Consider the following 23,787-nt stretch of genomic DNA (forward strand, 5'->3'; position numbering starts at 1 on the left):
AAAATTCTAGATCTCCCTATTCCACCTGAACTGGGAATGCAAGGGCTACTTGCACTTTTTCTGATTGGCTTGGGAGCTTTGACTTGCTTATTTTCCCACCTGGGCCAGTCAGCCCTTTCTTAGGCAACTTCTTTCCTCCCTCATTCCCAGGTGCCAAAAAAATCAATACAAAATTTAGTGCATACACCAAATTGGCTTAGCCTTCTACAATTCAGAACTCCCAAGCTCAAAAGATCCACAGCATCAACTTCCTCAGTAGTAGAGATTTCAGGTGAGTACCACCTTTCCTGGTCATTTACACATTTTCAAAAGCCAGACATCTTTAAAAGTACATATTTCTAGATATGGAAGAACATCTTGCACAATATACAAAGAGAAGCTCCAAATGGGTACATGACTTTAGTTATATCATAAACAAACAAAAAAATAAATAAATAAGTGTTATATCATAAACATATCAGAGGATAAAGGAAGAAATTACCTGTCAGATCTACAGATAAAGGAAGAGTTTATGATCAAATAAGAATAGTATAGTAGGAGGTAAAATGGACAATTTTGATCACATAAAATTTAAAGGTTTTCCACATAAAACCTATGACAGCTAAAACTGCGAGAGAAACAAGAAATTTGGGAGAAATTTTTTCTTGTTTCTCTGACAAAGGTTTCATTTCTAAAATATATGGGAAACTGATTAAAATGTATAAGAATGTATTAAGAGCTATTCCCTGATTGATAGTCAAAAGATATGAACAGGCACTTTTCAGATGAAGAAATCTAAGCTATTAAAAGCCATATGACCTTAATTGATAAATGATCAAAGGATATGAACAAGCAGTTTTCAGAGGAAGAAAATTAAAGCTATTGTCATGTGAAAAATGCTCTAAATCACTAGTGATTAAAGAAATGCAAACCAAAACAACTCTGAGGCACCACATCATACCTATCATATCGACTAACACAACAAAACAGGAAAATAGTAAATCTTGGAGAAGATGTGGGAAAACTGGAACACTAATGCATTGTTGGTGGAGTTGGGAGCTGATCCAACCATTCTGGAGAACAATTTGGAATTATGCCCAAAGAGCTATAATAATGTGCATATACCCTTTGACCCAGCAATACCGCTTCTAGGGTTGTATCCCAAAGAGAGCATAAAAATGGGAAAAGGACCCACATGTAAAAAAAAAAATTATGGCAGCTCTTTTTGTGGTGGCCAAGAACTAGAAATTGAAGGGATGCCCATCAACTGATGGAATGGCTGAACAAGTTGTGGTTTATGAATGTAATGGAATAGTACTGTGCTAAAAGAAATGATGAGCAGGCAGACTTCAAGAAAAATCTGGAAAGATGTATATGAACTGATGCTGAGAGAAGTGAGCAGAACCAGAACATTGTACACAGTAACGGATACAGTGTGCAATGACTGACTTTGATAGACTTAGCCCTTCTCAGCAATGCATGGACCTAAAACAATTCCAAAGGAACCATGGTGGAAAATGCCATCCACATCTAGAGAACTATGGACTTTAAATGCAGAGCAAAGCAGACTTTTCTTTGTTTTCTTTCTCCTGGTTCCTCCCATTTGTTCTAATTCTTCTATACAACACGACTAATGTGAAAATATGTTTAACAGGAATGTATATGTAGAGCCTATATCAGACCACATGCCATCTTGGGGAAGGGTGAGGTAAAGGAGGGGTAGAAAATTTAAAACTTACGGAAGTGAATTTTTAGTGAAACTAAAAATAAATAAACTTATTTTTTAAAAAACATATTAAAAAATGCTGCAAGTCACTAATAATTAGATAAATGCAAATTAAAACAACTCTCAAGATCTACCTCACATCCATCAGACTGACTGACAGAAAGGGAAAAAATGACCAGTGTAAGAAAGGTTGTAGGGAAAAAATGTAATTAAGCATTTTTTGGTGGAACTGTGAACTGGTCCAGGGATTCTAGAAAACAATTTGGGAACTATATCCAAAAAGTTATTAAATTGTGCATACCTTTCAATATAGCAAAACCATTTATTCACCAAGATTAGATCTATAATCCCAAAAAGATAAAAGAAAGAATGAAAGGACCCATATGTACAAAAATATCTTTAGCATTTTTTTGTGGTGGCAAAGCACTGAAAACCAAGATGGTGCCCATCAACTGGAAAATAGCTGAGCAAGTCATGGTATATAAATATGATGGGATACTACTGTCCTACAAGAAATCACAAAGGGGACAATTTCAGAGAAACCTAGGAGGGAGAACAACTTATACAATAACAATGTTATGGTAAAGGTAAACATCTTAGAAAAACTTTAGAACTCTGATCAATGTAATAACCAATGATAATTCCAGAGGACTCATGATGACACATGCTACCTATCTCCTAAGAGAGTCAGTGGATTCCTAATGGATTCAGTGCATATTTGAGACACGTTTTTGGACATGGCCAATGGGAGAAAATTTGTTTTGTTTGACTAAATATGGATTTTGTTTTTCTTTCTCAGTGGGCAGAATGGGGATTAGGAAATGAGAGAGAGAGAAGGTGGATTTTCATCGACTGAAAAAAATATTTCAAGTAAAAAAATATTTAAAAATATATTATATTACATTTCTCCTAAAAAGAAAAACAAATATTCATTTTGTTTCTAAGAAAACTCAAGAGACATTTTTTAAATTAAATCTGACAGATGGCTATTGTTTTTTAAATACAGTGACATTTAAGATTTATGAAGCACCTGTGGTCATGGAGGTAAATATTGTGCTGAACATATAAAATATATTATCACCCTCAAATGTTCTGCTCTTATAAAGCACTCTATATACAAATATACATACTTTTACAATATCACAACTGAACTATTCATAAAATCTTTAAGTCCAATAATTAAACAAGCAATCAATCTGTACTTGTGCATAACATTTAATGAAAATTAAATGTTTTTCAAAGGTATGCTGTGTTTTTTCTGGGCTCCTGGGAAATTTATCTGCCAAAGAAATCATCTCTTAGTTGTATCCTCAATATCATGAACCCTGATTCCAGTGGTATTTGATACCATTAATTTGGAATAATTATGACCACTAATACAGCTTGTATTGATCTTATCAAATCTAAGGCCTAAAAGAAGCAATTTCTATTGACAATCTTCCAAATGCTCCTGCCCTCTCCTGACAATGGAATTTAGCCACACTGCTATCTCTAAATCAGTCCATCCCCAAGAGCAGAGCAAATCAATCAACCAACAAGTTCTGTTTTGTTTCGCTTTTTCTTTTCTCTTTTCTAGTGCCTCCCAGGTATCCAAAACTACTGGGGAAGAGAACAAAGATTCGAAAGAACTATAAATCACAGTCCCTTGCAACAAGGAACCAAAATACAACAATGCCCAGCAGATAAATAGATTAAAGAAAGCAACAAGCCACAGCTTTTGTCAGTGATATCATGGAGGTAGTATTCCTCTTTGGCTACACTGGCAGAAGCAAGTTATATGATGCCATTTATGACAGGTTCATGGCTAATGTGCATGTAATGAAGACCAGAATAAATATATATATATTTGCCTACAGTTTTACTAATCTGGATCAAGAATTGAAAATGAACAGGTGAGAGAACTGGATTGCCTATTGAGCAGAATTATTAAAGAAAATTACCCACGTATACCCAGATACCAAAGAGTCCAATGTGAAAAGAAAATCAGTGAAAAGGTCCAATAATTCACATGAGATAATAGCCAAAGTAAGTTATAATTAAACTCACAGCCTCAGATGTCTATACACAAATGCATGGATCACAGGTACTCAAGTGAATTAGAAATTGCAATATAAGAAGGTAAATTTAACCTCATAGTTATCACTGAGGCTTTCTGGAATGTAACTCATGGCTAGATTTGAGCTAAAAAGGATATATCTTATTCAGAAAGAACTAAATAGCAAAAAGTGATAGTGGAATAGAATTAAATCAGGAAGGTATATTACTGTAAGGCAATCCACAAATTTAAGTCAAAACATGATAAAGGATCAATAGATGGAGAAAAGCAATTTTGAGGTAAAAGCATACTAGAAAAGAAGGAAAGAGATGAGTTTGAGAAACCAAACAAGGAGACATAACAATGGAAAATTATGCAGTGCTTTTCATGATCCCAAGCTGCTTCCAGAAACAAAAATCTACCTTTTATAAAAACAGATTTTTTGTTTCTAAACAGCCTAGATTTACCCTTGAATCCTTCCTCCTCATCTTCTCAGAGGATCGTATCTTATAAAAAGAATTTTTTTAAAGAAAGAAAAAGAGGAAGAGAAAAAATGTCAGCGAAATTGATTGACACATTGAAGAAGTCAGTTAGTCTGTCAGTCAACGAGCATCTATTAAACTCCTACTTATGTGCCAGCACTGTGTGAAGCACTGAGGATACCAAAAAACACAAAAGACAGTCCCTGCATTCCAGGAGTTCACAACTTAATGGGAAGACAAGTAGCAAATGACTGTACAAACAAGATATACACAGGATAAATCGGAGTTAATTAACAGAGACAAGGTACTAGCATTAAGGGGGAAGAGGAAAGGCTTCCTAAAGAAGGTAGGATTATAGCTGGAGTTTGGAGAAAGTCAGAGAATAAAAGATATAGAGAATTCTAGGCATGGGGGACAGACAGTGAAAATACCAATAGTTAGGAAATGGAGTGTTGCATTAAAGGAACAGCAAGAAGGCCAGTGTAACTGAATCATGGAGTATATAAGGGGAAGTATGGCATCAGAAGACTAGAATGGTAGAAGGCAGCCAGGTTATAAGGGGTTTTTAAGCCAAACAGAGGCTTTTATATTTGACTCTGGAAGTGATAGGGGATCAGTGAAGTTATTGAATGAAAGGATGGTATGGTCAGACCTGCACTTCAGGAATATCAATTTGACAGCTGAACAGAGCATGGAGTGCGGAGAAGCTTGAGGCAAGGAAAGTAACCAAAAGGCTATTTCATAGTCCATGTCAGAGGTCATAGGATCCTACACCAGGGTAGTGGTGGGGTCAGAAGAGAGAAGGGGGTATAGATGAGATGTTACAAAGGTAAAATCACAAGTACTTGGCAAAAAATTGAATATGGGGTTGAGAGTGAGGAACTGAGGAGGATAACTAGGTTGCAAGACTGAATGACTGGGAGGATGGTGGTGCCCTTGAAAGGAAAGTTAGGAAAGACAGGAGAGTTTAGGGGGGAAAGAAAGAGTTCAGTTTTGGACATGTGGAATTTAAGATATCTATGGGATATCCAGTCTGAGATATCTAACAGGTAGCTAGAGGTGCAATCTGAAGGTTATGGTTGGCTAAGTAGATATATGAATCATCAGCACAGAGATAATAATTGAATCCATAGACAAGATTACTAAGTGAAACAGTAGAAAGGGAGAATAGGAAAGGGCTCAGGACAGAGCCCTAGGGACAAGAACCTGACCTGGATAAAGATCCAACAGAGAGTGAAGAGAACTGGTGGTCTTGACAAAGAATCCTAGAGAGATGACAGTACTAGGGAGAAGAAGGTGACTGATGTCAAGACTGAAGAGAGTTCTAAATGGATAGAGACTAAGAAAAGGCAGTTAGGTTTGGCAATTAAGCAATCATTGATAAATTGGGAGAGAGCCATTTTCAGTTGAATGAGAACAGAAGCCAGAACGTAAAAAGCTTTACTTTATACTAAATAAACCTCCTTTTTTCCTTATTCAACTCCTTATTCAATACCCCATGAAGACTTTCAAGTTCTAAAGGGACACTTGTTTCTTTATTCTCTGTTAGAAAATTAATATTATATCATCATATAGTGCTTTTCAAGGTTGACCTTAGAATTCCTTTGACTATTGTATTTTCATTTGAAAGTTCCTACACAGCTCTGGTCTTTGCCTCAGAAATACTTAGAAGTCCTACATTTTCCCCCTTTAGGATTATATCCTCTATCATTATAGCCTCTATATTTGTTCTTTGGAACATTTGTGTTCCAAAATTTTCTCTCATTTTCAGCAATTTATGATACTGACTATGGATTTGGGGGCTTTAAAATGCTTCTTTCTGGATGCTTGTACTCTATTTTTGCTTTGATGTGGGAACTCTGGATTAATAACAGCTAGCATTTATATAGCACTTTAATATTTATAAAGTACTTCACAATATTATCTCATTTGATCCTCACAACTATCTCTATTTTATAGTTGAGGAAACTGAGGTTAGGTGACTTGCTCAGAAACACATAGCTATTAAGTGCCTAAAGCTGGATTTGAAATCAGATCTTTCTCAATCCAGCCCCAGCACTTAATTTCCTGTACCACCTAGCAATGACATTCCTGAGACCTTTCCTTTTGGGTTTCTTTCAGAAGGTGACAGATGTATCTTCATTTTGTCTTCTAGTCCTAACAGAACTGGGCAGTTTTCTTTTTTTGATTTTCTTTTTTCGATTTCCTGAAATCATATTGCTGAGCCTTTTTTTTCTGGTAATGATTTTCAAGGAATCCAGTGATTCTTAAATTACCTCTTTTTTTGACTGGTTTTCAGGTCAGTTGTTTTTGGTATCAAGTATCTCACCCCTTCTTTCTTTTTTCAATCTTTTGATTTTGTTCTAATTTTTTGCTATCTCAAAGAGAATGATTTCCTTTTGATCTATTCTAGTTTTCAGGGAATTTATTTCTTGGGTAAGGCTTACTACTTTCATTTCTAAGCTATTTATCCTCCTTCCAGAATTCCTTTCTTCCAGAATTTTTAATTCTTTAAAAATTTCTTGTTTCATTTGATTGATATATTGATATAACTGATATATATTGATATAATTCTTGAGGAAAGACCATTTTTTCCTTTTCATTCTCTGCCTTGCAGTTATTACAGACTTACTCTCTCTTTTTGGTGATCTTTAGATTTACAATAATTTTTTTTTATATTGATAGATGCTTTCTTTAATTTACTTACTCTAGTTTTAGTTCCTGAATTGAGGCTTGGTTTGAGGACCAGGTTTCACCTCCTACTAGGTTTCTGGGTTTCTGGTTTCTGGGTTAGCTCTACTTGGTCTAATCCTGGGTCCCCTGGATTCCTGTACTGTCCTCCCCCTCCCAAGGTTAGGCCCCCCCAGACCTTTGAATTTTAGAGTGCTGGATCTTAAAGGTCTTCTCTAGAATGTCAAGACATAGTATTAGGGATCCAGAGTCCCTGGGTCAAGGATATCCTTGTCTGAATGCTGCTATCCCATTAATCACTGACCACTGCCAAAGTCCTCGTCCTCGTGCTTTCTTAGTGGGCCCTTCACTTTTTCTGCCTCTGGACACAGAGCATTGAAATCTTTACCTGCATCCATTTCTTGGGTGACACTACCCTGGCACTGGCTTTGAGAGATTCTCCCTTTCCTATTACCTTGTGGCTTCTGGGATGACACAGATAAGAATTGTACAGGATGACAAGGTATGATGGAATGCACTCAGGAGAGGTAAAGACCCAAATCAATAAGATCAGATACTCACTGAGGCATCAAAGGTTAAGTACTTCCAAAATAAATATAAAATCAAAGTAATTTCTGGCCCTCTTACTGTACTCAATCTCTAAACTCATCATCAGTGGCACAACATAGATACTCTCCTCCCAAACTACCGATGCCAATGTACCCAAAGATGAATGGCCTACTATAGCACTACTGGCAGAGTCTACAACTTCTTTTCTTTTATTTACCTATTTGCTGGGCATTGTACCTTACTGTTTCCTGATGGAATGGATAATGTTTTACAGTTCTTTTGTATCTCATCTCTCCACACCTGAGAGGCACTCAGTTAAAAAAAAATCATCTAGTTCAGCCTCCTCATTTCCCAGTGAGAAAAATGAGGCCCAGAGAAGTGAAGTGAATGCCTGACCTCATAATTCTAGATAATCTCTCAATCATCCAAACAACATTTCTAAAGCACCTACTAAATGCCAAGCACTGTTCTAGACACTGGGGATACAAACTCAAAAAAAGAAACAATCCATCCTTTCAAGTAGCTTCACATCTCTTGACTCTATAGCCGATGTTATTTCCATTACACTCAGTTGCCTCCACCCCAAAGAACAATTATTTTACTGGAGGATATCAGACAGGAGTCACAAATAGTTTATAGCAACTATAAACAAATAAGGGGGAAGGACATTTCTCCTGGTAGAATTCTTTAACCTCTACTGAAACCTTCTTTGGATTGCTCCCTGGGATGGGGAAATGACCCTGGGTTCATGAAGATTTTATAGGGTAGGTCAATCTCTAGCAGGTCATACCAAGTAAGAAAGGAAAATGTGGATCAACTTACAGAGTAGGTATGTTTGCTGTCTAAGGACCAATGGAGCTGAACTCACAGAAGCTGATCACTCACAGGTGAGAAATCAGGTAACCAATACTTTTTGGCCACAGTAACTCATGACCATCTACTAAGAGGTTGCCATATGGATTTGTGAAAGGAGCACTCAGGTCAATGAAATCGGAAACGTTTAAACATCAAATAAGAAACAAATTATAAAGTTTTCCACATGGTATTTTGGCAGTTCAGAAGTAACAAAAATGCTCTGAAGATATACCTGCTGAAGAGCCTACATGTGTAAATATCTGTGGCTTCTTGAAAAGTTCCATCTGGATCTCTTTTGCTTGACTACAGTATATTTTTTGTTACAAGGAAGGACTTTTAATTTGGGGCAAAGGGAACTAAGTGGGTAGTGGATGGGAAGCTATAATTTGACCAAGGAAAAAAATCTACAGAAAGCATTAATAAAACATTTAAAAATACACAGCAGTGAACAGAAAGAAGCAAGTTCAGAAAAAGTTACAGGCAAGCAAGGCACTTTTGCTACTATTGTATTAGATTTAATATATAATTTGAAAAGAAACTGTACAGAATAAAATAATAATTCACAGTCCTACATGCAATTCTCTTTCCATTCTTTGAATATTGAAATGTTTGCATTAACAGAAACTAAAATTTTTTTTAAATTCTGTCAATTTAGACAGTCCCTATATATTTGGAATGAGCTTTTATTCCTATTTTCTTCAATTATATTAAAATAGTTTTACTTTAAGAGTGAAATCTATACTATTAAATATAAAGAAAAAAATCTATACTATTAAGTAAAAAGGATTCTGATTTCCTGTGCAATTTATAATCTAAAAGAAATAATATACTCACTTTGTAACTCCATAGTCAATTCCTATTGTTGCTAGATATTTGGACACAAATCTCTTCTCACAATAACGTTTTATAATACAGCTCTAAAAATAATAAAATACAAACATGTGATAAATATATACAGGCACATACATAAAATATAAAAACCAAAATTCATTATTATGGTCTAGAAAAGAGGCTGATCTTAAAAAGCAACAATAAAAATACTTGAAACAATCAAGAAACAAATTGCTTACAAGATGAATGTCAAAAAAAACTGAAAAGAGCTTTCTTGAATAATACGGAAAAGATTTTTTCCCTAGAAAACTAGGAAAAAGAGAGTAAATGTCTGAAAAACAAACTTCCACAATATAAAGATTTGCAGTGGGATGATAAAGGAATATCTCTTTTACATACAAATGATTCAAAGTTCCTATAGTACTTAAAAACTTATTTTAATACTCTATTTCCCAACATGAAGTTTATTAAATTAAACACAGTAATATAAAAATCAATTACAATTAATTAAAAACAAAACCAATTCAAGGGGTCAGAAAAATCTATTTTTACCAGGCACCGAAGATAAGATAAGTTCATTACAGCAGCTGAGCAATGAAATTACATCTAATTTTCTGACAACTGAGGTAGAAAAGGAAATATGAGTTACACAGTTCTTATTGTTCGATAAAAGAATCATCACATTTGCCTAAAGAGAGAAACTTTTTCCTGCCACTGAACTCAAGGAAAAAATTATCACATAGGAGACAGTGGCTAACAGAATGCAGAATGTCTTCAATTGTGTTTTTACAAAATATACCTAAATACTGTTTAAGTGGGCATATCTTATAGCTGCCTTCTATAAAAGCTAAATTATAACATTAAATCTTAATTCAGTGAAAACACATCTATTCAGGGAGTTCAGATCATACAGTCTTAACATATTGCCTCATGGGGCCATTAGAAAATTCAGAAGAATGGTTTCTACCTTTAAATCTATACTTCACCATAACCAGAAACTTTTCCACCTCAGTGACCTCAGAAATTTCCCTAAATACAATCTCCATTTCTTGTTGTTTTTCCTTCAGCCTTACTTCTGCTAAATATAGCGTTCATCATCTAAATCCAAACTTTTCCTCTAGCTTTCTTTCTTAGTTCTCTCAGTCCATCATACCTGTTCTGGACTTTCTTTCCTTTGCAGTCTTGGCTCTATAGTCAGTCAGCTAATTATTAGTCTCTTTCAAATATGAGATGTTTCGAAAGTGTTGGTTTGCAATAAATTCATAGTTGAATGCTGTCCAGAACTTGTAGCCTCCATCACCAAATGACCATATAGGTCACCATCACCATCAACCCTCCTGTGTCCTGCTCCAAGCAACTGATAACTCAAATTAACAGATATTTCTCCAGTCCTATGGCTAGCAAACTCCTACATCCTGCATTCCTAATCTAAACTATTCACAGTCCCCATCTACTAAACTGAAAACCCCTTTCCCCAACCTTTACTCAGATTCATTCCTATCCAGCTCAAACTTCCTTATCCTCAGCTTTCTGTCCATTCCATTATGCCTTCCAATTAGATTTTTTTTCTTCTTACATTCTATCTTTTGGTATTCATAAAAACCTAAGTCACAGTTTTCCCATACTTAAAATGAAGGAAATAATACTAGTACTATCTATGTCACAAGATTGTTTTGAGGATTAAATATTTTATACACATGTGCATAAATATTTTGTAACCTTAGAGCTGTAGAAATGTAAGCTATTATTAGAGTTGAATTTGTCATTTTAAACATATTTATTCACTCCAAATAAATAAATAAAAGCTTTTTACTGTTAAAGGAGTTTAATTATTAATTTTTTTAAAAAAATCCTATAAATGTATTGTTATCATTATTTTTAAATGAAGACAACACTCAAAAAAGCTTTTACTGACAAAGCTAGGGCTGGGAAAGGGAGAAGAAGCTAGCCTTATGACAAATCTGGGGAATAGGAGAAGCAAAGCATAACTTATTTACAGAGTAATTACATATAATTTTACATATAAACCACTGTCCCTAGGGGGCTTCTCTGGAATGCACCACCCTTCATTCCCTCTCCTCCTAACCAGAGGCCCAAGAACTAGACACCTCTGTGACACAAGACTGAAAAAAACTCTAAGAATGAAAGTCCATGATATTCCTGATTATTCTACTTTGGACAGGCAAATACTCACAATGGTTTAGGCTGCGAGACCCATAGACTCTGAGAGACATTTTGTTTTTATTTCTCCTCATTCTTATACTGTTTATTTTAGCACAGTGACTTCCAAAAAGGTGCTACAATCAGAAACAGTAACAATCAGCAATGACTGTAGCTTAGCTAAGATACCAAAAAAGCTTTATTTTTCACTGAATTTGCTTGCTAGTATTCACATATAGTGCCTGTTTTACTTAATGTGGAAGATAAGATCTGGGGGTGAGGGGTGGTACAACCAAGAATAACATCCTGAAAATCTGACTATAATCCTATTGGGGGGGAGGGAAGAATGGATTTTTTATAAAATAGAGGACTTTCAATCATTCATAATGGAAAGACTGGAACTGATTCTAAACTATAAACTATGAACTACTATTATGAACTACAATGAAAAGAGAAATAAGGAGTAAAGAGAAATATAAAAAGGCAAAGCAAGGAATAATAATAATAATAAGTAAGCATTCAGAAAACACTTTAAAAGGATAAAGTGGTTGAATTCCAACGTGTGTGTGTGTGTGTGTGTGTGTGTGTGTGTGTGTGATGTCGTGTGTGTGATATCATCAAGGGTCACAGAATCAAATAAGATGATGGGCCTGAAAGTGGTTTTTGTTAAGGTCCGATGATCTCAAATGAAAAAAAAAAAGGGAGGGAATGAAGGGAAGGAAAGATATACTGGGGAAGAAATGGGGAATAGGGGGACAACTTACTCTCTCTCATAACTGGGGAGAGCAACAACTTGCTGGGGGGGACTGGAGGGGATCGTTTTGAACTGATGCAGAATGAAGAAAGCAAAACCAAGATTATTTATACTATAACAAAAACATAAAAATGAACAATTTTGAAAGATTTAAGAATTCTGATCAATACAATGATCAGTGATAGTTAGAGAGGGCTGATGATTTAGAATATACACACTTCCTCATAGAAAGGTGATAGATGTACAGAGAAAGACATGCAATTTTGGACAAGGTCAGTGTGAGAACATTTTCCTGATTATCCATGTTTGTTGCAGGGGCTTTTTCTTCTTTTGGGGGCTTGAGTGGGAAGGAAGGCAGATGTTAAACGAAAAAAATTAATTTCAAAATTATAATCACCAAGATTTGACCCAAAGAACTATAGGAGGACATCTCCCCTCCTTTGCAGAGGTGAGAGACCACATACACACACATGCAGAACACTACAGATAATATCAGATTTTTTCAATATGCTGGTTAGTTCTACTTAACTTTTTTTATTTCCTTTTTTCCTTATTTATTACAACAGAGGACTTTCTGGGAGGGATTGAGAAGTGATACAGTGGGAGAAAGTAGGTCACATAAAAACAAAAGAAAAGAAATCATGTGGTTCAAGACCATCATTTAACTGAGGCCCAGAGCGGTACAGTGATTTGCCATGGTCATGCAGCCAGTTCCTAACAAAACTGGGAACAGGATCAAGGTCTCTTTAATCCTGGTCAGTGTTCACTTTATAATCATTAAGGGACAGGAGGCAAACAAAAAACAAACAAACAAACATTTGAGACTGGCCTCTAGAAAACCTCCTTTAATTGGTTTAGGATAGCTGCAAGGAGCAACAGAGCAAGTCAGAAGAGGTTGTCTGTTATCAATGACCTCCTAATTATCAAATCTGATGACTGTTTCTTAGTCCTTATCCTTCTTTTGTAGCATTTTGACCAGCTTCTGCTACTGAGTACTCTTTCCTTCACGGGTTTTTATGACCCAGTTCTCTCTTGGTTCCCCTATTGCTCATCCTGAATGCTCTTTTTTCAGGATCTTTTATTAGATCATCTCTTATATCCTGCTCCCTAACTCTAGATGTAGCCCCAGGCTTTAGCTGGAACTGTAAAAATTATCAATGCCAATTTTTCAAAACTAGAATAAAAATGACTGCCAAGAAATGAAACCCATGAAAGGTGATGAGAAAGTAAGAAAGCACTTTTAACACCCTCAAGTCATGATGCCTGAATAACACTAAAACAATCTATAGATGTAATTGCTGAGCCAATGTCTGTGATTGTAGAAAAACTGCAGAGAAGGCTGTAGGACTGAAAAGAGGCTAATGGCTTAATTTTTGAAAAGGAAAAAAAGATGAATTATTCAAATTATAGCCTGCTAATCTTGATTCTCAAGCCTCCAAAATTTTTAGAACGAATTACTGAAGATCTGTAAGAACTTGAAAAGAGAACTGGTGATCATTTGAAATTTATGTGTGTCCGTCAAGAACAAGTCATTACAGACTAAACTCATCTCTTTTCTGACAGGATTATCACATCCTTAGATGAGGAAAATGCTACGATAAAGTATAACTAATTTCAGGGAGCAACTTGTTAGTCTGTCCACAAGTACCATGTGGACAAGAAGAGGGATGGATGATGGATGTTAGATTATGGTTAGATTTAGAACTAATTCTGTTAACAGATTCAAGGAATAGTAATAAAACAGATCAATACCAAACTGGAGATAGGTTTCGAGTGGGGTACAACAGGGCTCTTTTTTTCTAATAATTCCTTTAATGACTTGAAATAAAGGTAAAAATGGAATATTTACCAAATTTGTAGATGACACAAAGCTATGTTACATTTAATTTGCTTGAAAATGAGCTTGAAATCCATCCAAACCCTAAATTTCTTTATATAGACACTATCTGTAATCTTCAAAGGCTTGATCTGTTAAGGATGCTGCAGAAAGGAATCCTGCTTCAGGTATAGACTGAACTAGATGACCTCTGAGGTCCCTTTCAACTGTAAAATGTTATGATTTCATGTTTTTATGGTTAAGATGTAATGAGGGAAAATTAGTCCTGATGGAGTGAGGTGGTAGAGTAAGTCAAAATGGAATCAAGGGGTTCATGAAGCATTGGTGGCAGATGGAGAAGGAAGAATGAGAGTAGGCTGAGGGAAGTGAGAAGGGGTATTTGGAGAGTGGTTGAACTCTGAGCTCCTGAGCGAAGGGAAAGAGGGTCCCTGAGAGGAAAGGGAGGTAAGAAGGGAGAGGTACTAGTGATAACCATCACCTATTTCAAAATTTTGCCTTAGGACATGCCTGATTTCTTTCATCATTCTCTTCCCACTTTTTCTCCCCTCTCTTACAACACCCCTCCCTTCTCTATTCCAAACATAGCTTGTCAGGTCCCCAGTGGGCCTAGCATAATTCTGTCTGAAGTGTTAAGGAAAGAGGTGGGGGAAGAGAAGAGCCAGCCAAAGTGAAGTGACAAGGTGGACAAAAATAAGATGTGTACATTAAACTGAAAATTTGGACAAGGGCAACTCTGTGTGCAGCTGGATGGAAATTATGCACCTGCCCCCACCACCAAAGATTCGCTCTGTTTCCTCCAGAGGCCTTTCCCAGGCCAACTACAATCCCTAAGGAAACATGGAAATAAATAGGGAAAAGGTTTATTTTATCAAAAATGTACAAGAAAAATTGCTAAGACATAGTAACAAATCAATCAACAAGCACTTGGGCCAGGCACAATGGCAGGTGATTGGGAACACAAATACAAAAATGAAACCCTCTCTACCTTCATGAAAGTTACGTTCTACTAGAGAGGTACACAATAAGAGAAAAAGTCAAAGCAAGAAGCATTTATTAAATGCCTACTATGTACCACTGAGCTAAGTTCTGCAGGCACACAAAAAAAGGGCAAAAATCAAAAACAGTTCCTGTTCCCAAGTTCACAGTGCAATGGAGCAGATAACATGCAAACCGCTATATAGGAGGAACAGGATAAATATGAGATAATCAACAAGGGAAAAGCACAAGTATGAAGGGGAATTAGAAAGGTTTTTTGTACAAGATGGGAATTTAGTTGGGACTTGAAGGAAGCCAGAGAAGCCAGGAGACTGAGGAAGAGAGAGAATTCCAAGCAAGGGAAACAGTCAGGGAAAATGAAACAAATTGATAGATGGATTGTTCTGTTCGAGTAACAGCAAGGCCAGTGTTCCTGAGGCACAGACAATGCGGAAAGGAAGAAGATCATAAGAAGCCTGAGAACTCATCTTTTCCCCAAACTCACTCCCTCTTATGAGCTCTCCAGTTATCCTCCCCATAACTCAGGTTCACAATTTTAGTGTCATCCTCAACTTGCACCCTCATTCACTTCACATATCCAATCAGTGGACAAATCTTGTCATTTCCATCTCCACAACATCACTCATGTCCATGGCCTCCTTTCCACTCACTCATTCGACCACTACTTTAGTTCAAGCTCTCATTAACTCTAGGCTGGACTGTTACATTGCTTCCTAATTGATCTCCCTGACTCAAGTCTTTCCCAACTCCAATTTATCTTCCATGAAGCCACCAAAATGATTTTTTTAAAGTGCAAGTCTGACCCTGCCACCACCACCCTCACCATATTAAACTCCAGTGGCCCCCATTACCTTTAGAAACAAGTATAAATTCCTGTGTTTGGTATTCAAAGTTCTTCAAAACCTGGCCTCCTCCTAGTTTTCACATATATTAATACCTTTCATAGATTTTTTGGTTCCACCTTAGTGACCTATTTATTGTTCCTCATATTGGACACTCCATCTCTGTGCCTTTGCATTAGCTGTCCCCTATGCCTAAAACCTATGTTTTCCTCACTTCTACCTCACAGAACCCCTGGTTTCTTTAAAGACTCAGCTCATGCAATTCTGCAAGAGGCTTTGCCTGGTCATCCCAGCTGCTAGCGCCTCCGCTCTATCTTGTATATACTTTGTATTTGTAGCTAACTAGATATACATGTTTTCTTCCCCATCAAAATACAAGATCTTTGAGAGTGGGAAACTATTTAATTTTAGTCTTTGTAGAATAACCACAATAATAGCAAGCACTTATATATAGCTTGAAAGTTTATAAAATACTTTATATATGTTTTCTTGTTTTACCTTCATGACAACCCTGACAGTTAGATTTTATTATTGCCCCATTTACAGTTGGGAAGCTGGGGCAGGCAGAGGTTAAATGAGTTGCCCAGGGTCACACAACTGGTGAATGTTTGAGGCTCAATTTGAACTGGTCTTCCTGCCTCCAGGGACACCATTCTGGACTCTGTGCCATCAGCTGCCTCAAAGATAAGCCATGTCCAAAGCTGCAGCTTTGCTATAATTATGATGTCCATGGCCTTGGTAAGTCACTTTATCCCCCTGAATTTCAATTTCCTCATCTGTTAAATAGAAATTATTTTTGTGTTACCTCTCTCACAGGATCAAATGAAAGAATAGCCACAAAGAACTATGCAGAGTTTAAAGTGTTATACTATTATCAGCAGGTAACTTTGACTTTTATATGTACTAAAAAGGTCAATGGATATGAAGTCAGATGACCCCAGGGTGGGACCAGGATTAACTATTATCATGTGTGACCACGGCCAATCCCTTCCAACTGATTGCAAGTACAGGGAAGGTGATTTAGGTTCAACAGAATGTACTGTTTCAAGATGAAAATACTTCCTTTGTCAGGTAAGGAACACTTCTCACTGTTTGGTTTTTGTCAGGGATGATCCTTACATTAGGAGGGAGATCTTACAGGCAATCCTGGTCAAGCTCTTCCTTTAGAAGAAGAGGAAACTGTGACCCAGAGAAGTTAAAGTTGTCCAGTCAGTAAATGATAAAAGTGAGATTAATCAGGATTCCCTGACTCCTTATCCTGGGCTCTTCCTACTTTACTTCCATGGTTTGCTTTCCCTGGCTTCCTTCAAGATTTAGATGAAATTCCACCTTCTGCAAGAGGTCTTCTCTCAGACTGCCTTCCACCTATCCGGCACATATCTTGTATGTGCCTAATTATTTACATATTGTCTCCTCCATAAGAATATACACTCCTTGAGGGCAAGGGCAGTCTTTCTTTGAATCCACCAGTCCAGGCAGAAAATAGGTACTTAATAAATGCTTCCTGACAATGATCTAAGACAATTCCAAAAGATTCACAATGGAAAATGCTATCCATACCCAGAGAAATAACGATGGAGTCTGAATGCGGATGGAAGCATACTACTCTTTTTGTTTGCTTTTTTCTCCTGATTTTTCCTTTTTATTCTGACTCTTCTTTCACAACATGGCTAGAGAGGAATTAAAAATAAATCAGTGCTTGCTGTCTGAACCAGACTGTTTCCAACAGGACCAGGTTGGGTGATCTCGAAGATCCCTCCCAAATTTCCAGATTCTAACAATAATAGCCAGCATTTGTAAAGTGCTTTAAGATTTGGAAAGCTCCTATGTTCACTCATTAGATTGTATGCCTGGAAGCTAGAGAAGGAAGACCCTGCTAACAATAAAAGAGATCCAACATTGGAGCAGTCTGCCTTTAGAGGTAATGAGTCCCCCATCACTGGGCGTCTTCACGAAGAGGCCGGATGACCACTTGTCGGACACCGTCTTTAGCAGCCGGCTGGCCTGCATGAGGCTCGGAGACCGCTTCCTTCCCCGACACCCTAAGATTCAATCCCAAGCCGGGGCAGGATTTCATCTTTCTCGGGGGCTGTACTTGAGGGGCTGCTCAGCTTGGGGCAGCAGAAAGAGCGGTCAGCGGACTAGGTGCCAAATCTCACCGGACCGCCTCAGTCGCCCCTCCCGCTCCGAGATAGTTCCCTTTCTACATAAGACGAGAGGTGGTACTCAGAAGTCTATTAGTAAAAGCACCTAGAAAAGGTCCTCTTCCGCCTTCCCCAGCTGACCCGCGGCGGGGAAAAAGGGCGGATAGGCCTGAAGTCGTTGACTGGCCGCCACGGCAGCCAATGGGCTCCGGCTCTGCCGCCCAGTCCCCGCCCCTCGCAGCGCCCCGCCCCGCCCCTCCCGGCGCGCGGTACTCACTTTCCCCACTTCTGCGTTGCCCATGGAGATGACTTTGATGCGCAGGGACTTGCCCGGCTCCTTCCGCTTTGGCATGCCGGCCTCCATTACCCTCACGGCCGCGGGGCCAACGAAGAGGACGTAGTCTTTGCTCTTTCGCTAAGCTCGCCCGTCTCTCGGGCCTCCGCCGCCCAATCGAGGAGCCGCCGCCGATGCCGTCGCCGTCACCGTCGCCGCCTCAGTGACACGACCCGCCATAGCGGGCCAGGCTGCCAAGCAGCAGGCGCGCCGGGAGCCTTGGGCTCGCGACGAGTCTCGCGAGGAGACGAGGGAAAGCGTGACGTCACTTCCCCTCCCCCTGCGGGTCGTCACCCTGAACCCTTCAGGGCCACAAATTGTTATTCTTTACGTAGTCCTGTTCAGCTGGGAAGACCTCAGTGATTCGCGAGGGCTTTTATTTTCGTTTTGTCAGCTTCCTGTGGAGGCTGTTATTTGTAGGCCATCATTATTAGGAAAATTGGGATCCCTGGGCCCCCTCAGCCCGCGGCCTAGGCTCAGGCCGCCGGTGCCTGCCGTGGGACGTGCGCCGGCTGCGGCTCGGCTCTCTGGGCCTCCTCCCTCGGCCAAATGGGAGGGTTAGACGAGATGCGCCCGATTTAAACCTAGTAGCGAACGACATTGTCTCTGAGCCCTTCCGAGCCCTTCCACTCCTTCTAACAGCTCACTTTTTATTGCTGTTTTTATTAGGATGTCAGTCTCTTTAGCATAGGGCCTTCCAGGGCATGTATTTGTATCGAGCTGTGCCCGGAACTTGGGACCCTCTTGAATAAATGTTTTTGCCCAGCTGCTGAATTGAATAAAATAGGTTTTGTCACAGCCAGCCCACGGCCCTTAAAACGTAGAATAGCAAGGTACTTGTTATCTTAACCCCAATTCGGGGGGTTTTCTTGGTAAAGATGCTGGAGTGATTTGCCATTCCCTTTTCCAGTGGACAAAGGCAAACAGAGGTTAGGTGACCTGCCCGCTGTCACACCGCTAGCAAGTGCCCGATGCTGTATTTGAACCCTAGTTTGTCCTGACTGCTTACTACCTAGTGCTCCACTCAGTGAGCCCCCTAGCGGCCGAAGGAGCTAGGCAGGCTGAGGCCGAATTCTACTCACCACCAACCCACCACTACGCCAGCCTCCACTGGGCAACTGAAGGTGCCCTCCAACTATTCTGGGCTGATATTTCATGGATTTCATTTCCACTGGACTGGACAGTCCAGAACTCCGTAAGCAGCGTAAAAAATAGAATTTTTTAAAAAAGCAGTGGACCCAAGGTACAAATTAATAATAAGTGGTACTACTTTTGCATGTTAAGATTTGCGGTTCTTTATCGACTGGCAAAGGACTTAACATGTCTAATTCAATCCTCACAAATAACCCGGAAAGGAACTATATGAATCTAATTTTGAAATGTTGCAGGAATAGGGTTAAATAATTGGAGAGACCTTAATTGTTCATAACTAAGTTGATGCAATATAATAAAAATGACTACTATCTAAGGCAATTTTCTCAGTGCTATACCAATCAAACTCCCAAAGAACTATTTTATGAAACTAGAAAAATAATAAAAGATTCACAATATGGGGGGAAAAATGGAAAGGAAGGGCATCTATCAGTACCAGATCTCAAACTACTACATAGTAGTAGTCATTAAAAAGCAGTTTGGAATTAGTTAACACACAACATAGAAGCAAAAAAAAAGACTAGCATAGTGTTTAATAAACCCAAAGACCTCAGGTAATGGGGGAAAGATTCACAATTTGACTAAAAGTTCTGGAAACTAGATAGCCATTTGTCAGAAATTAGGTTCTGGTCAATACTTCATACCATGAACCAGTTCTCTGATGCTGCCACCACCCTGGTGTAAGGCCTTCATCACTTTATGCTTGGACTTCAAGTGATTATTATATGTAAAAGTCACAGTTATCTGCTGATAATAATATAACATTTAAACTGTATAGTTCTTTGTTCATTTGATCCTGTGACAGAGGTAACACAAAAGTCGTCTCTATTTAACAGATGAGAAAATTGAAATTCAAGGGGATGAAGTGATTTACCAAGGCCATGGACATCATAATTATGGCAAAGCTGCATCTTGGACAAGTGACAATAGTCACTTAATTTTTGGTACATCCTTGAAAATAATTTTACTAAAACCCTTTAATCCCTCTTTGGCTACTCCCTTGAAGGATTCTCCTTTCTAGCTAATCAAAACCACCCAAATTTCCATCAATCAAAGTAATCAAAGAAACTTTTTCCTTCTCTTAGGTTATCTTAATCCCTTCATAAGAGTAGCACCTCTAGTTTGATGACTTAGTAAGCCTTTTTCAGGGCTGCTCATCTACCTTGGCTGGCCACCTACCACCTGTAGCTCTAAGAAGCTGTAACATACACAGCAGCCACATCCCAGTAAAACTGTTGGCAAATGGGCTGAACTAGGTTCAGAGTAACTGACAGGCCTCAAACTCATCAATGAAGGAGGGGAATGTCTGCCCCAAGCAGATAAAGACTTCCCACCATTGGAATGAGAATGATTTGTAAGCAGGCTCTGTGGAGTGCTTAAAGCTTGGTCAGACATTGAAGACACTAAGGTCTTCCACTGCATCCTGGGCCATCACCAGTCATCTCGGTTCTTGTCTTGCCACTGGACTTCAGTGACTCTGGAAGAAAGAGTGAGGCTGATATCACTGTCATGTCATTGGTCTTCTTCAAAAAAAATAAATAAATAAAGGACAGACAACAACAATAACATCAATCCCTTCAAGGAATGTGGAGAAAAAGGCTACAGCTCTTAGGTGGATCAATCCAGGACCCCAACCATTTTTCTTCTTGCCAATCTCTTTCAGGGAGGAGTCCTTCCTGGACTAAACAGAGGGGAGGCCAAGAAAGAAGGAAGCAGGATATTGTTTTGGAATTAATGGCTAAAGATTGGTAAGATTTCTCTTTTAGATTAGCCCTCAAACTCCAGGATAGGGTAATCCTTGTCCCAAACCCCATTGTTATAGGACTCTTTCTTTTTTGTTGGAGATGAATGCACTGCATGAGGAGCATGGCAGAGTTAGTGAATGTGACATAGAACATCCTTCTTCTGTCCTCTTTGGGACTCTTTCAGCTTCAAACTGCTGCAGGCTCCCAGCTTCAGGAAGGAAGATGAAAGAAGCTCATCCCACTTCAAGTTGCTGAAAGAAAAGACTGGGAAACCAGTGAGAGGAGCCAGCAGTCTCTTTCATGTCCCTTTTCCCCCTTGTTACTCTAGAGACTTGGGGTACTACCCCTTGAATGAGATCTAGAACTGTCTCTCTTGATTGAGCTGAATCATCTCCCAGTAAGAGAGTGCCTTTCTTTGCTATTTGCTATTTGTGTTCATTGTGAAACTGGTAATAGGTGGGAAAGGAGTCAAGCCTTAGATATAGAGCTTGGGGTCCTCTTTCCCCTCCCTCCCCAGTAATGACAAAGTGATAATTTAGCTAGAATCTGATCATATCTCACAGACTAATAAATAATATTTAAGAGAACAGAGAGACATAATTCTAGCCTCTTTGTGAGGAGTACCCAAACTCCTGCTTCCCCTCCTGGCAGGAATTAAAGTCTCCATTAGAGAAGGGTGGAGGAGAGAAAGTCTATTCTGTCTCTCTTCTGGCAAAGACAGCCCTTGCAAGACAGGGAGTCTTATTACCAGTGGGTCTCTCCACTTAGACACTCACCATACCAGTAAAGCATGTTACAAAAGGATAATTTTTAAGTTATTAATTTTCAATTAACTTTTAAAAATTTAAATTCTTAATTTTTCTAAAGAGAGGAATGAGGAGAATTGACCTTGCGTGGTTCCATCCCATTCGTGTGCATTGTTTCCAATCAATAGGACGTAGACTCTGTGAAGGGTAGGATTTGTTTCCTTCACTTTTGTATCCCCAGAACCTAGCCTAGTGTTTTAGCATATAGTGGGTGTTTAATAAATGCCTGTTGATTGATTAATCTGACAGTGGCATGAGAATAGTTCCTTTAGTCAAATGGACTTCCCAGGTTTTCAGTTCCTTTCTACAAAGCTCTGTGTTGCTTTAACCTCCTCTCTGTGTTATATTCTTTTCTTCCTAGGAATCTACACTTTTAGAAAATAACCTTCTGGTTCTAAATTTGAATCCCAGAGATTATAAAAATCTAAATAATCTCAGTGATGTGATTAGCCCTAATTATAGCATTTTCACTCCTCAGAAGGCATTCATAGGATGTTAGAGCTAGAGGATGTCTTAGAGAGCATTTAGTCCAAACCTCATTTTACAGATAAGAAAATGGCCCAATAGAGGTGGAATGCCAAGTTAGCGGCAGAGCTAGTACGAAAGTTTGGATCTTCTTGTTAATCATATTAACCTACATTTCAGTTAGCTTTGATAAATAAAACGACCAGTTCATTCAGTTTTCTGATATAACTGCAAACATAATCTGACCAGAAAAAGTTCAAAATGTGGTACTTTGAAAAAGAAAAATATACTTCCAAAAAGAAAATACATTTCTTTCAGAATTGAGAAGTATTTATATGAATTAAGATTTCACCTTCTCCCCTCCCCCCCCCCCCCCCCCCCCCAGCTCTGTGATTTCGTTGGTGTGGGAAAGTCCTCATGTGGAAATCCTCAACCAACACAGATTAGAATCTCATCTACAATGTAGAACCTTGAGGGTGGTGGCTGGATCACACAGAGAGATGAGCTTGCCATGGTCACATAGTACATTTCAGAAGCAGGGTTGTGTTTCAGAACAAGATGCTGAAAAATGACCAACTATTAAGCTTTATGAAGCATCAAATCACTTTTCTTCCTTATATAAAGAACTATATAAAAATCTCATCATTGCTAAGAGCCTTTGATAGAACGGTTAAGAGTTTTCCACTAAGTAAAAAGGAAGAAGTAGTAACTTCTCTCTCCACCACTAGGTGACTCCCTGACTCTACAAAACATGGAAAAATAAGTCCTAGTATAAAGAAAGGAAATCTGTGAGAACAGAATGACAAAAGATTTTGTTTGTTGGTATAGTAGTTGACTTTGTGTTTCCCATAGCTGGGATACACTCCTGACTCCTCTTGTCATGGAAAGTCCCTTTAAAGCACATCCCAGGAGCCAACACCCCCACGAGGCATTCTTGGATCCCGTTATTTATCTGTGTGTGTGTGTTCTATCCATCTACCTCAAGATCGTAAATTCCTTGAGGGCAGGGCTTGTTTCAGTTCAGTCTTTTTTATCTCCCGGACCCAGCTGGGGGCCGCACATAAAAGGCCTTAACTAAGTGCTTACTGAATTGAATTGTTGAATTCAATTCCTCTCTTCTCAGGGATTATGTCACAGGAATGAATACTAGACTCTGAGTGTATTTGTTTTGTAAACACTCCCTGTTCTCACACACCTGCATACATCCACTAAAACCCAATTATGCCTCAGTTTTTCCCCATCTTTCTGCTGGAAAAAATATGGCAAGTAAAAATATAAGCATATTTCTCATTTTAAAAAGATAATGGAACATGGACATATCTATTTCTTTAACTCTTCACATTTTATTTTCTCTATGACTGCTTATTCCATCTCAACTGATGCCTTTATTGGTAGAGTTGGGGA

The 23,787-nt window shown here is 38.5% G+C and overlaps 1 protein-coding gene across 2 annotated transcripts in view; it reads right to left on the reverse strand.

Annotated features, from left to right (window-relative positions):
- DNAJC27 (DnaJ heat shock protein family (Hsp40) member C27) overlaps positions 1 to 19,031 on the reverse strand; it is a 51,871-nt gene extending 32,840 nt beyond the window's left edge. For both annotated transcript variants that reach the window (XM_072633878.1, XM_072633879.1), the window contains exons 1-2: positions 18,159 to 19,031; positions 9,152 to 9,234 (exon numbers count right to left, since the gene is read on the reverse strand). In XM_072633878.1, the coding sequence (XP_072489979.1) occupies positions 9,152 to 9,234; positions 18,159 to 18,245 (170 nt within the window). In that variant the 5' untranslated portion in view covers positions 18,246 to 19,031. The remainder of the gene's footprint in view (positions 1 to 9,151; positions 9,235 to 18,158) is intronic.
- Positions 19,032 to 23,787: the final 4,756 nt, after the last annotated feature.

Source organism: Notamacropus eugenii, chromosome 1, assembly GCF_028372415.1.
Source record: "Notamacropus eugenii isolate mMacEug1 chromosome 1, mMacEug1.pri_v2, whole genome shotgun sequence".
Classification (NCBI taxonomy): Eukaryota; Metazoa; Chordata; class Mammalia; order Diprotodontia; family Macropodidae; genus Notamacropus; species Notamacropus eugenii.